We start from the raw sequence: 14038 nt of genomic DNA on the forward strand, positions 1-14038 counted from the left end.
TCAGCCATGCCTTGTTCCACACATCATGTGACCTCACTGAACAAAAACACCAGCAGCCATTTTAGGTATAAAATACTCTGTAATAAAGTGTTAATTCTCTATAAATATATTAAAGTAGAAATATAAATGGGCAGTTTTATCAGTTCATATAGTTGTAGCTCAAGGTGCAACTGGCATCTGCTCAATCTGGAGTTCTGCCCCTTTCTCCATACTGGCTTCAGTTCAGGATTGTTCTAAGCTTCAATGTTGCTCTTACGGTGGTCCAATTCGGTGGCGCACTAAAAAAAAAAAAAAAAAAAAAAAAATAATTAATAATATTGACCATTTTTTTGTTTTGAAGCTACACTGATGGAGTAGGGAATAATAGGGAGAAAGCACAAACTACGGCAGATCAAGGAACTCGGGCAATCCATCAGGAATTTACATTCTCTAACTAGCATCATTCTGTCCAGATGCCCCGTGTTACTGCACACTGTACTCACCTCTGTTGGCTGAAGAGGGACTGCGCTATGTTGTGTCATGGCACTCAGCTGAGAGAGGCCTTGGCTCTGCAAGGGAGGGACTGGGTAGAGCTTGGTCATGGTACTCAGCTGCAGGAGAGGGACTGGGTAGAGCTTTGTCATGGCTCTCAGCAGCAGGAGAGGGACTGGGCAGAGCTTTGTCATGGTGCTAAGTCGGGGACGGACTGGGCCGAGCTCTTTCGTGGTGCTGAGCAGTGCCATGTCCAAGCTGAACAAAACCCAACTCTCTTCTCTTCCTTTTCTTGTTGTTGTTTGCTGAGACCGAGGCTCTGCTGGAGATTTAACTTCCTTTGTGGCAAAGGGACAGGAAGTAAATTCTCAAAGGGACCAGAGATGACAAACAAAGAGCCTCTGCTTAGCCAGAGTTCCACTTTAACTACGAGTACTATGCACACATACCTGAGCTGGGAGCTTTTCTTCGCACAGATGTGTTCCTGACGTGCGGTGAGGGGGTGTCACTCTGCAAAGAAACAAACAAGTCATTATAGATACATCATTGGGACTTTTCATCCTTTCAGTATGTCTGAAGGTTCTAGTGTATCTCAGGATATGGTATAAGTAGTAGCCCTGGTCTATCCTAGTAGTGGTGGCCGTGGTGAATATATGACCTAAGTATTGTAGATGTACTAATCTATATTGTTGCCTTGTTAATTTTATCTGGTCTGCTCTGAGGGTTTTTCCTGTCCTTTTGGGCTGAGAGTTCAGACAAACACTGCCCAATGTGGACATTTATCACAAGCCTATAGGAGGCCCCAACGCTGCTGGGTACTATCTGCAATTTTAAATATTGAATACTTTGTGCTTGCCCATGCAGGTCTATGGAGCGGTGGATGTCAGCGGTGACCATGTCCGCTGACATACGATCCGCAAAAATCAGACGTATGGCATTACGTTCACCATCCGTCCTGGCAGATCGGATGAGATCTGATGAAAACGATCTCCCGCTGAGCTGGTGGACTCTGCTGAAACGGATCCGCCTCATGTGGAAGGGGCCTTACTAAGCGCTGATAACGTTCCAGTGGTGGGTCCACATGTTAAAAGCAGCAGAGGCTGCCAATCAAAACTCCCTGCTCTATTCCTTGTAGGGAATATCAGGTGCTGGGGGGACTAGGCTGCTGCCCGCACAGTGAGCAGACATGTATCTCAGGGATATTGCTGTCAGATGTGCAAAAGATAAAGACCTGGCTGAAGCCCAGGGAAGGCCTACTGCAGTTAATAAAGGGGGGGGGGGAGAGTTATTGATGTCTCTGTGCTGTATATTGTATAACTTGAAATATTATTGGTGTGAATGATCTTGGTGCTACTTGACTGACTTGGGGATGGGTATACTTTCAGTTGTGAGTTTTGCTCTGCTTCTGCACCTTCTTTTTACTGTCACAGGCTGGTTCTCCTACCTCCCATGTAGTAAGTGTTTGCTCTGAGTGATTGTGGACAGTGGTCTGAGGCTGGTAGCTTTGATGAATCCTCTGTGGGGACATGGATTTGGAAAGGGGCTGTTATGTCATTACATAGACTAAATACTATAGGTGGCCCCTGCCTGATGTCATGGGCCACATTTGAGATCCAGGTTGACCACCACTTTAACATATAGAGACAGAGTCTGAGATGTTCCTGGTTGCATTCTTCTTCTAGTTTTGATGGCGTGTCGTATAATTATTTTTACCTTCTAGCCAGCAGCTGTGCCCGTGGCCCCCTTGTGTAGTATGTAAATTCTGCATAGTTGCCGATTAAAACATTGTGCAGGTAGTAGCTCATGGAAGTGAGCCTAGGTTTCTGGAAGCCCATTATGTTCCATTACCCATATGCCACCTTCCGTACCTCTGATGTCTCTGTGCTCGACGATGGTGGTTGTTCAATCTTCCTGCTGGGTGCTCCTAGTTCCACGGCTCGGACTCGGTCTCCAAAGCGGAGGGAGCAGAGGGACTCGCTAACATTCCTTTCAGCTGGGGACACCTGAGCAGCACAGAGGAGAGAAGGGCCAAATCATTGCTTTATATTGAATGAGAGTGCCAAATGTCTGATCAAAGACCAGTAAGTTTTTAATGTATGTGATAGAAGAGAAACTAAATGCATTTCGGGGTCAGAAATCTCCTTTTATCAGGGCTGAAGAATAAGACTATGTAATAGAACACAAAAAAAAATGCTAGTTTAGAAAAGTCCTTGTATAGGGTATAAAATTCAGGATAAAGCATAATATATAAATATATATATATGTTTATTAGAATATAATGCACCCAAAAAATCTAATTGCACAGCACTTGGGTCAGTGAAAGTCCATCAGTTTGCAGATTATATGAATTTTGAGGAGTTAGACGGTCTGTGTGACTCTCCTCCAGGAAAGGGTTTTCCCCATCATTCATGAACCTTAAAGTGGATGTAAACTCTCACATATACCCAGTGAAGTGAACAGCCTCAGATGATACACAGGGCTGAAATAAATCTCCCTCCATAAGTTTTACATGTATATCTGCTGTCTTTACCTTGCTATATTCTTTAGAATGTGCACATTGGGGTTTATTTACTAAAGCTTGAGAGTGCAAAATTGGGCTCACTTCTCTATAGAAACCAGTCAGCTTCCAGGTTTTATTGCCAAAGCTTAATTGAACAAGCTGAGTTTAGATGCTAATTGGTTTCTATGCAGAAGTGAGCCTGATTTTGCACTCTCCAGCTTTAATAAATAAACTCCATTGTGTTAGAGATTTCCTCTTCCTGTTCAGCACTGGGAGTGGATTCTTGGCATACAGCTGATTGGAGGAAAGGCACACACCTCCACTCCACATATTTAAAGGAAGGAAGGGTTGTGCAGAGCTGTGCTGTGACAAGACAAGGTCTCTGCTAATCTATTTATAGCAACCTCCCACAAAACAAATTTTCAGGCTGGTTTTATCTCGGTTGATGGAGCACTTGTAAGAAGTTATCATGCTGATAACAGAATGGAGCAGCAGAAACACATGGGACTTAGTGCTTTGGAGACAGATTTAAAAAAAAACAAAAAAAAAAAAAAACACTAGATATAGATGTGCCCAGGTAAAATTTCATGAATCAGGTTTACGTCCACTTTAAGCAGAGTTCCACCTGTAAATGCAAGAGCAGATAGGGATGGAGTGTTTGTAATGCTGCCACTAATGCCAAGTTGGGATAGAGAGCAAAGAGTTATCTAGCATTGTTGACTTACCTGTAAGAGGAGAAGAGCCTTGCCATCTCGGCTGAGCGGCTCTTGCAGTAGGTAGGTGAGCTTGGAGTTCCGATACGGAATGTGGGCCTGATTGCAACGCAGCGCTGAGAATACGTCACCCAGAGCAGACAAAGAGCGGTTGATGCATTGAGCCTCCCGTAGACGCTCCCCAGCAGCACCTGAACGCGATACCCTCTCTGATCCTGCCAGATCCACCAGATAGAGCTTCCCTGGAGAAGGAGGATCAAGACTCATCTCACAGCACTGTATGTGGCTGACACTAAGCACTATCATCTACTGGGCTTTGGTATTATGTGAGGACACCCCTATATCCAGACCCATCTACCCTATAAAAGAGCACTACCCCCAGACCAACCCAGAGCTCATTCTATCAGACTATGCTTACAGAAGAGGATTCCACACCAGACCCACCTACAGTGCCATCCACCTGGGTCTGCATATAAGAAAGGACTACCTGAAAGACCCAACTATAGTTCCATATACTGGGCTCTGTTCTGCATATAGGAGAGAAAGACCTTCCAGACTTGCCTAAAGTGCCATGTACTGGGCTCTGCATATAAGAGAGGGCTCTCCACCAGACTTGCTTATGTGCCATCTACTGGCTCTTCATATAGGAGAGGAATATTTGCCTAGAGTGCCATGTACTGGGCTCTGCATATAAGCGAGGGCTCCCTGTCAGACTAACCTGGAGCTTTTTTTTAGCGGGCTCTACGTTTAAGAGAGGACACCCCATCAGACCAACACTGAGTGCCATTTACTGGACTTTTGCGTATAAGAGGACTCGCTGCCAGACCAACCTAGAGCTCATTCCACCAGGCTCTGCATATAGAAGAGGACTCAACGCCAAATCTACCTACAGTGCCTTCTGGCATGCTCTGTGTATAGAAGAGGACTCCCCTCTAGATCCACCTAGAACTCAATCTACCGGGCTCTGCTTTTATGAGAAGTTTTCCCTCCAGACCAACCTAGCGGGCCATCTACCAGGCTCTGCCTATATGAGAGGACTCCCCTTCAGACCCACCTAGATTTCCATCTACCGGGTCTGCGGATTAAAAAGGAAACCCTGCCAGACCTACCTAGGGTGCCATCCACTGGATTAATTTATTAAAGCTGCCATCAATATGCCTTTAGCATTTGACCTACCTGTTGTACAGATGCCAGTGCTGGTTTCCCGGCCCCGAGCAGTCAGGATGAGGAGAGCGTGGGAACGGGAGCTGTGGGTGTTTAGATTGGTATGTTCTGTGGCTCGTTGTTTGTGTCCAAATTCCAAGATCTGCAGTGAAAACAGTAAAAAGCAGTAAGCAATTTGAGCGCTGGGAGATCAGTCTCTGGGGGTTGGGAGAGGAAAATACCCCATGGGGCTCAATATGGGCCTCTGTGGCTTGTAAGGTGAAGATGCTCCACAGGGCTCTAGAGGGGTCTCTGGGACTTGTGAGGTAAGGATCCCCCCCCCCCATGAGGGGTTTTGATGGGTTTCTAGTGCTTGTGCGGTGACGATACCTCAACAAATAATTGTCACTGATGATGACAGCTGATGTTATGTAATAAGCTTGCTGCTCACCTTATTAATGTCCTGTATGCTGTGCACACTCTGCTGCGTTAGACCCGGAACATAGAGCTCACCAGTACTGCCTGGAGACATCTTTATATCTAAAGAGGCGTTATTGTTGGCACCCAGCAGGTCCCTGTACCAGAGAGAGAAGCTTAGATTATTTAGAAATTAACATCATCCCCCTGCCCCAGGTTAAGGCTCCGATCCTCCACTCCAAGTTATGGCTGCTACCCCCATCTCAAGGCCATAGCTGCCATCATGCCTCCCTTTTAAGCTATGGTTCCTGTCATCCCACCCCCTCCTCACTGCAGGCCATTGCTATTATGTTTCAAGGTTACATCTGGGCCTCCTCACTGCCACCGCAGACTCCCATGTTACTCCAAACTATGGCTTTCTCTAACTGTGACATGGTCTAGAAACTACTACTCCCATCATCTGCTTTTTCTATACATGGACCGCTATCAATTCCATTAAACTGTGATCACTACACAAAACACCAACCCCCATCCTCCTCTAGTATTTGCTCTTACCGCAGTGACTCGTTGTAGATCTCAGTCATGCTGACGCTTAGATGGTGCTCCCAGGAATCAGACCGCTTGCTGACTTCAGAGAGGAGAAGGCGCAGCGCCCGCTGGTTTATTCCTGGATTAGCGTGAGGACCCTGGAGGACAATAAATGTTGTATATAAGCCAACCTTCCTCTACAAATCCATCATTCCCACCTACCTGGCCTCCCTCTACAATCCCCGATTTCTGCCCCTCTGACCTTCCACTAACCCCCCCCCCTCGCATCTATCTAACCTTCCTCCAAGATACATCCCCCCCCCACTTGCACTTCTGATCTTCCTCTACAAATCCCCCCCCCACACACACACACACGCACCTCCCTGATCCTCCTTCTACAATCCCCCCACTCACACCCCTCTGACCTTCACCTACAATTCCCCACTCGCACCTCTCCTGACCTTTCTCTACAATCCCCACACATATACAGTTGTGCTCATAAGTTTACATACCCTGGCAGAATTTATGATTTCTTGGCCATTTTTCAGAGAATATGAATAATAACACAAACTTTTCTTTCACTCATGGTTAGTGTTTGACTGAAGCCATTTATTATCAATCAACTGTGTTTACTCTTTTTAAATCATAATGGCAAGAGAAACTTCCCAAATGACCCTGATCAAAAGTTTACATACCCCCGTTCTTAATACCGTATATACCTTTAACATCAATGACAGCTTGAAGTCTTTTGTGGTATTTGTGGATAAGGCTCTTTATCTTCTCAGATGGTAAAGCTGCCCATTCCTCTTGGCAAAAAGCCTCCAGTTCCTGTAAATTATTGGGCTGTCTTGCATGAACTGCACGTTTTGAGATCTCCCCAGAGTGGCTCAATGATATTGAGGTCAGGGGACGGAGATGGCCACTCCGGAACCTTCACTTTATTTTGCTGTAGCCAATGACAGGTCGACTTGGCCTTGTGTTTTGGATCATTGTCATGTTGGAATGTCCAAGTACGTCTCATGTGCAGCTTCCTGGTTGATAAATGCAAATGTTCCTCCAGTATTTTTTGATAACATACTGCATTCATCTTGCCAACAATTTTGACCAAATTTCCTGTGCCTTTGTATTTCACACACCCCCAAAACATTAGCGATCCACCTCCGTACCTTTTCATCATAGGCCTTGTTGACTCCTCTCCAATTGTAACGTTTATGGTTGTGGCCAAAAAGCTCAATGTTGGTCCCATCACTCCAAATGACTGTGCCAGAAGGTTTGAGGCTTGTCTCTGTGCTGTTTGGCATATTGTAAGCGGGATACTTTGTGGCATTTGTGTAGTAATGGCTTTCTTCTGGCGACTTGACCATGCAGCCCATCTTTCTTCATGTGCCTCCTTATTGTGCATCTTGAAACAGCTACACCACATATTTTCAGAGAGTCCTATATTGCAGCTGAAGTTATTTGTGGGTTTGTCTTTGCATCCTGAACAATTTTCCTGACAGTTGTGGCTGAAATCATAGTTGGTCTACCTGACCGTGGTTTCGTTTCAACAGAACCCCTCATTTTCCACTTCTTGATTAGAGTTTGAACACTGCTGATTGGCATTCTCGATTCCTTGGATATCTTTTTATATCCCTTTCCTGTTTTATACAGTTCAACTATCTTTTCCTGCAGATCCTTTGACAATTCTTTTGCTTTCCCCATTACTCAGAATCCAGAAATGTCAGTGCAGCACTGGATGGAAGATGCAAGGGTCTGTCAGGAGTCCAGAAACTCATTGACCTTTTATACAGGCACACTAATTACAAGCAAACAGATCACAGGTGAGGATGGTTACCTTTAATAGCCACCTAAACCCCTTTGTGTCAACTTGCGTGCATGTCATCAGGCCAAAATCACCAGGGTAAACTTTTGATCAGGGTCATTTGGGTAGTTTCTGTTGCCATTATGATTTAAAAAGAGTAAACACAGTTGATTGATAATAAATGGCTTTAGCCAAACACTAACCATGAGTGAAATAAATGTTTTTGTGTTCTCATTCATATTCTCTGGAAAAATTGCCAAGAAATCATACATTCTACCAGGGTATGTAAACCTTTGAGCACAACTGTAGCTCCCCCAACCTTCCTCTACAATCCTCCCCACACATGACCCCTCCAGCCTTCCTCTACAGTCCTCAGACACATGTGGCCTCCCCTACCTTTCCTCTACAATCCCCACACACAATGTTCCCAACCACCCTACACACAACCTCATCTAACTTTCCTAAAATTACTCCACACACACCCTCCCCAGCTCCCCTGACCTTTCTCTACAACCCCTGCACAACCTCTTCAACTTCCCCCTACAATCCCCCCCACACACAGTCCCTCTCTGACCATCTACTACAATCCCTTCACACACCGCCTCTCCTGATACTCACCTCCATGCTGTAAGTTTTACCAGAACCCGTCTGACCGTATGCCAAAATACAGACGCTGTAACCATCCAAGCAGGATGTGATGAGTGGTGACACTTCTGTGAAAACCTAACAAGAGAAAAGGTCCAGTATTATATATAGAAGATAGTACCGCCTCAGCCATCACTCCCCCTTGCCCATTCCAAAACTGTATATATACACACACAGCACAGCCCCAGCCATCGCTCTGCCCTCACCATTCCAATATTATACAATATACAGCACTGCCTCAGTCATCGCTCTGCCCTCACCATTCCAATATTATACAATATACAGCACTGCCTCAGTCATCGCTCTGCCCTCACCATTCACCTCTCCCATGGGGCTAACGCCCTTCACTCTCCTCTCACCTCCACTTCTGCAGTTTTGCTCCACAATCACCTTTCACCCTGTTTTCACCCACACTCTCCTCTTGCCTCCCCAGTGTCACCTGATGCCAACCTCTCGCTACCTTCAACCCCCACATACTCAGTTTCACACAGCACTCAGCTCTCCCCTCCCCAGTGTCACCTAGCACTATCCTCTCACCTCCCCTTCCCTTTTCATCCCAGACTCCTCTCATCTCTCATTGTCACCCCACTCTCTCATCTCACCTTTCCCATTTTACCCTGGACTCCTCTCACCTCCCCTTCCCCAGTGTCATGCCACACTCTTCTCCCACCTCCCCTCCCACAGTGTCACACCACGCTCTTCTTCCACCTCCCCTCCCCCAGTGTCACACCACGCTCTTCTCCCACTGTCACTCGGCACACCGCTCACCTCCACTTACCCAGTGTCACTCCGCGCTCTTCTCCCACCTCCCCTCCCCCAGTGTCACTCAGCGCTCTTCTCCCACCTCCCCTCCCCCAGTGTCATGCCACACTCTTCTCCCACCTCCCCTTCCCCAGTCTCACGCTGCGCTCTTCTCCTACCTCCCCTTCCCCAGTGTCACCCCATGCTTTTCTCTCACCTCCCCAGCATCACCTAGCACTCTTCTCCCCTCCCCCATTTTCTTTCTGGACTCTTATCTCCCAGTGTGACCCCACTCTCCCCTTTCCAGTTTCACCCTGAACTTTTCTCTCCCCTTCCCCCTTGTCACCCGACGCGCTCTTCTCACCTCTTCTTCACCAGTGTCACTATGTACTCTTCTCTCACCTCCCCTTTCCCAGTGACACCCGTGCTCTCCTCTTCTCCAGTGTCATGCTGTGCTCTCTTCTCTCCCCTAGCTCTCCTCTGACCTCCCTCCCCAGTGTCAGCCCATGCTCTTCTCTCACCTCCCCAGCATCACCTAGCACTCTCCTCTCACCTCCCCCATTTTCATTCTGGCCTCTTATCTCCCTGTGTCACCACACTCTCCCCTTTCCAATTTCACCCTGGACTTTTCTCTCACCTCCCCTTTCCCATTGTCACCCATGTTCTCTTCATCTCCCCTTTCCCAGTGTCACCCTGCGCTCTCTTCTCACTTCCTCTCTCTTTCCCGTTTTCTTCCTGGACTCTTTATCTCATAGTGTCATCATACTTTACCCCCTCACCTTTCCAGTATCACCCAGGACCTCTCACCTCCCTTTTCCCAGTGTCACCCCACGCTCTCCTCTCACCTCGACTTCCCTTCCTCCGTGTCTCCCCACGCTCTCCTCTCACCTCCCCTTCCTCCATGTCTCCCCACGCTCTCCTCTCACCTCCCCTTCCTCCGTGTCTCCCCACGCTCTCCTCTCACCTGCTCCTGGGTGGCACTCTGTGTAAACACTTTGTCCATCTCAAAGCTCATAGATTTCCCTTTGTGTGTCACATGGAGGATCCCATCGTCATCTGGGTCAAAAGTAACCACATTCTGTGCACCTGGTCCTGTACCATCCTCATCTGTGATTGGCCGAACACGAGTGAGGACTCGAATGTTTCCTGTAATAAGAGGTTATGCAGCCACAGATGAGCGATATGTTGTTGAGGGAATATTTACAGTATGTTCACCCCACAGAGCACATTGGGAATAATATTTGGACAGGAATCTGTTTTCTGGAGAAGTCTGTCTCCTGTCTCATCCAGATGTGAGTGAATATTAGAGTTTTAAATATATTGAGCTCTGGGAGCAGGTTTTTTTTTTAATAGCAGAGCAGCTAAGGATAACCTAGTAAACCTACTCATAAGTTGTTGCTCATATTTTTACATTTTTAAAATTATTATTTATTTCTGAACATAATAAAAGAAATAAAAGTATTTTATATAACGAATGTAAAGTGACGACACACAGATGGCATTTTGCTCACCTCGTAGGCGCACTAACTGGTTGTGACACTCCTTGCGCAGGTGAAGTTCTCGTTTGTATTTGGAGAGGAGTTCAGTGTTGGCATCCTGAACGCTTTTTATGCCCTTGGAAAACTGAAAGACACACATTGTCATATATCGACACTGTACCCAGGAGCTCCAACAACCTTCCCCAACTCTTGTATCTGGGAGTTCCAACACCCCCTCTCTCACACCTGTACCAGGCAGTTCCAACCCCCTCTCTCTTACCCCTTGTACCTGAGAGCTCCAACACCCCCTCTCTCACCCCTGTACCTGGCAGTTCCAACCCCCCTCTCTCACCCCTGTACCTTGCTGTTCCAACACCCCCTCTCTCACCCCTGTACCTGGTAGTTCCAACACCCCCTCTCTCACCCCTGTACCTGGGAGCTCCAACACTCCCCCATTGGAAGATGAAATGTCATATACAGCCCTGCACCCAAGAGCTCCCACATCCCCTCCACTAAAAGATGCATTGTAATTTACGGCTCCCGGAACCTTGGAGTTCCCACACCCCTTTCCCCACTCCTGTACCTGGGCCCTCCAACATCACCACAACCCCCACCCCCCACCCCCACTAAAAGACGCATTGTCATATATGGTCTCTGTATGCGGGAGGTCCAACACCCCCTCCCCCACTTCAGACTTGACTACTCACCTCATCTCGGGCTTCTTTCATGGCTTGGCTGAGCATGCCAGGAAAGTCTCGCACTTGTCTCTTCAGACCGTTGTAGTCCTGGGTGAGAGTGCGCAGGGCTGGCTGTAGCACAAGGAGATTCCTACGCACACCTAACAATTGGGAGACAAGAGGAGGGAGAAGTGTCAGTCACCAGATGGGTGGTGGCCATATGGAGGTAGAACAGCCGATCTGACACATTGGTGGAAAGAGGTAGTGGAAAGGACATGGGCCATTATTTGCACTGCTGATAAGCCAAAGGATGTTAGGTGCAGATCTTCATTCTCCTGTAAGATATGAACTTGGGCCCCTTCCACCCATAGGTTGGGATAACCAGACCAGCCCATCAAAGGACCAATAGGAATGCTTAAGAATTGAAAATGGGTGATCCAAAAAAAAAGTTTACAGGTCAAGATCTACTAATAACTTTAGGAGCCTGAATCTCTTATTGCTGGTTTAGTAGACGTCTGCTGATTTTTTTTCCCCATCACACAGCAGATTTGGATTGCGCCGGCCTCAAATATTCAGAGAGGGTGGAGTAGTGGGAAGGAAACAGAGGAGACTTTCAGGAAACAGAGGCTGTACCCTCCCCCTTCCCTGCCTGATTAGCATCATCCTATATAATTGGACAAAATAGGCAATTCAAAATCATTTTGAACTCTACTCTGCTCTGCCCAGGCCAACTCAAATTCAGTGAACACTATCTAATGGTGGAGCATGCGGGCCCTCAGCTGAGGAGCACACACATAAGCTACAAAGCAAATTGTCTCCAACCACAGTCAGATGACAGGAAATTGTCCTCCCACCCTATCACTATGCGGAGGACGTCATATGTGCTCCAAGTTCGGCAGATGATAAGCTGGTAGGAAAACTCCCATCCCCCACTAGTTTAGAATTCACAGAGCGAGGCTTCCATAACATTCAATGGCGGCTGCTGTTCCCGCAGATGTCTGGTTGGTTGTGATGGGCAGTCCAGACATTTTCCAGAAGAATCCAATAACTGAAAAATGTAACAGGATGTAGGTGACCCAGAGAGCCCCAATCACTCTCATCCACGCACAGACTTACCATCCAGGCTGTGGTGTACGGCTCTCATTTCCACCTGTGCTCGGTCATAGGCCTCCGCCACTGCCTGCGCCTTCTCCTCCTGGAGAACCTGGAACTCCTGTACCATCTCTGCCTGGACCCGCTCCAACTCTGCCGTATACAGCGCCACCTGCAGGAGAGATAGCATCAATACAGGTAACCCATCACCACCTGCAGAAAACAGGACACAGCGCCACTGTAGGGGGAGTGTCAGTACTAGGGACATAGCACCAAATGCAGGAAAGAGCAAGTACAGAGGATACAGCACCATCTGCAGGAGAGTGTTAGTACATGGGACACAGTGTCTCCTGCAGGAGGGAAAGTATCAACACAGGTACCCCATCACTACCTGCAGGAAACAGTGTCAATATAGAGGACACGGTGCCACCTGTAGGGGAGTGTCAGTACTGGGGTCATAGCACCAAATGCAGGAAAGAGTAAGTACAGAGGACACAGCACCATCCACAGGAGAGTGTCAGTACATGGGACACAGTGTCTCCTGCAAGAGAGAAAGTATCAATATAGGGGGCATAACACTATTTGCAGAAAAGAGAGTGCCAATACAGGGGACACAGTGCCACCTGCAGGAAAAAGAGCCAGTACAGAGGACGCAGTGCCACCTGCAGAAAAGAGCATCAGTACGGGGTCACACCACCACCTGCAGTTAAAGGCTTCAGTACAGGAGACACAGTGTCACCAAAGAGTGTCAGTACAGGGGCCAAAGCACCATCTGCAGGAGAGAGTGCGTCAGTACCGAGGACAGAGCACCACCTGCAGAAGAGAAAGTGTCAGTACTGGGCACACAATGCCACCTGCAGGAGAGGTCAGTACAGGAGAAGCATAAGCATCTGCACAGTACAGGGTTTAGGAGGGTGTCAGTGCTGCATGCTCAGGGATTGGTTATGTTGGTCACTAAACACATGATGTTGACCTGCGCTCGCAGTTTGGCTGCCTCCTGCTGTTCGTGTTGCAGTTGTTTCTTCATCTCGTGCAGTGTCCGGTTATGTCTGTCCAGCTGCTCCTGGAGGTACAATGTCTGCTCCTCTGCCTGGCTGAGCGCAGCCTTCATCTTCTCTGACTCCACCTCCACCGTCTGTACCACATACTGCAGAGACATAGGGGGGGACATATGAGACACGGCTGTACACAGAATGCTGGACCGGGGCCCCTGATCGAAAGCTTCTCCATTCCCACAATGTGCCACCCATCTGTCGGTCTACCTTTATCTGAGGCTGTTGCTGGTATTCTCGTAGCCTGCGATTCAGGCGTTCCTCCTCCTCCACCCTCTCACGTACTGAGTCCCTCACTCGAAGCTCCACCTCTGCCAATCGCTCCGCCTTCTGCTGGACCTCTCTCTGCAGAGCGCAGATCAGCGCCTTGCGCTCGCTCTCTTCCTGCACCATCTGCTGCAGACGTTCCTCCAGAGCTGCAACTTCCTGCAATGCCGAAAAGACAACCAGTCAGTCAATATGTCCCAAACCACAGGGGACCCCCCAGACTGTCCGCCAACTCTATACACGCCTCTCTGCACACAGAGATCACCAGTGAGGTTATTATCTCAACCCTGTCCGCAAGTACCACCAAAAGGCCATGTTTTGGGAATTTCTCTTAGATAAAATAGCTGTCCAAAATACCAAGCCACTGACTCTGATTTAAAGCACCTGTGCAAGATAAAGCAATGCCTGCAAACATGGCCTGTTGGGGGTACTTGAGGACTGGGTTGAGAACCACTGCACTAGACCATCCACACACAGAACGCCCTCTACTAGACCATCCACACACAGAACACC

General features: G+C 47.9%; 1 protein-coding gene across 1 annotated transcript in view; it reads right to left on the bottom strand.

The window, feature by feature from the left end:
* Positions 1–59: 59 nt before the first annotated feature.
* The window catches only part of KIFC3 (kinesin family member C3), a 32354-nt gene continuing 18375 nt past the window's right edge, over positions 60–14038 (bottom strand). Inside the window, exons 6-19 of the mRNA XM_073605606.1 lie at positions 13469–13684; positions 13180–13353; positions 12231–12378; positions 11145–11275; positions 10471–10582; positions 9924–10105; positions 8192–8296; positions 5800–5930; positions 5279–5402; positions 4861–4990; positions 3697–3926; positions 2340–2474; positions 921–981; positions 60–278 (exon numbers count right to left, since the gene is read on the bottom strand). Of these exons, the coding sequence (XP_073461707.1) occupies positions 253–278; positions 921–981; positions 2340–2474; positions 3697–3926; positions 4861–4990; positions 5279–5402; positions 5800–5930; positions 8192–8296; positions 9924–10105; positions 10471–10582; positions 11145–11275; positions 12231–12378; positions 13180–13353; positions 13469–13684 (1905 nt within the window). The 3' untranslated portion in view covers positions 60–252. The remainder of the gene's footprint in view (positions 279–920; positions 982–2339; positions 2475–3696; positions 3927–4860; positions 4991–5278; positions 5403–5799; positions 5931–8191; positions 8297–9923; positions 10106–10470; positions 10583–11144; positions 11276–12230; positions 12379–13179; positions 13354–13468; positions 13685–14038) is intronic.

Source organism: Aquarana catesbeiana, linkage group LG11 (genome assembly GCF_042186555.1).
Source record: "Aquarana catesbeiana isolate 2022-GZ linkage group LG11, ASM4218655v1, whole genome shotgun sequence".
Classification (NCBI taxonomy): Eukaryota; Metazoa; Chordata; class Amphibia; order Anura; family Ranidae; genus Aquarana; species Aquarana catesbeiana.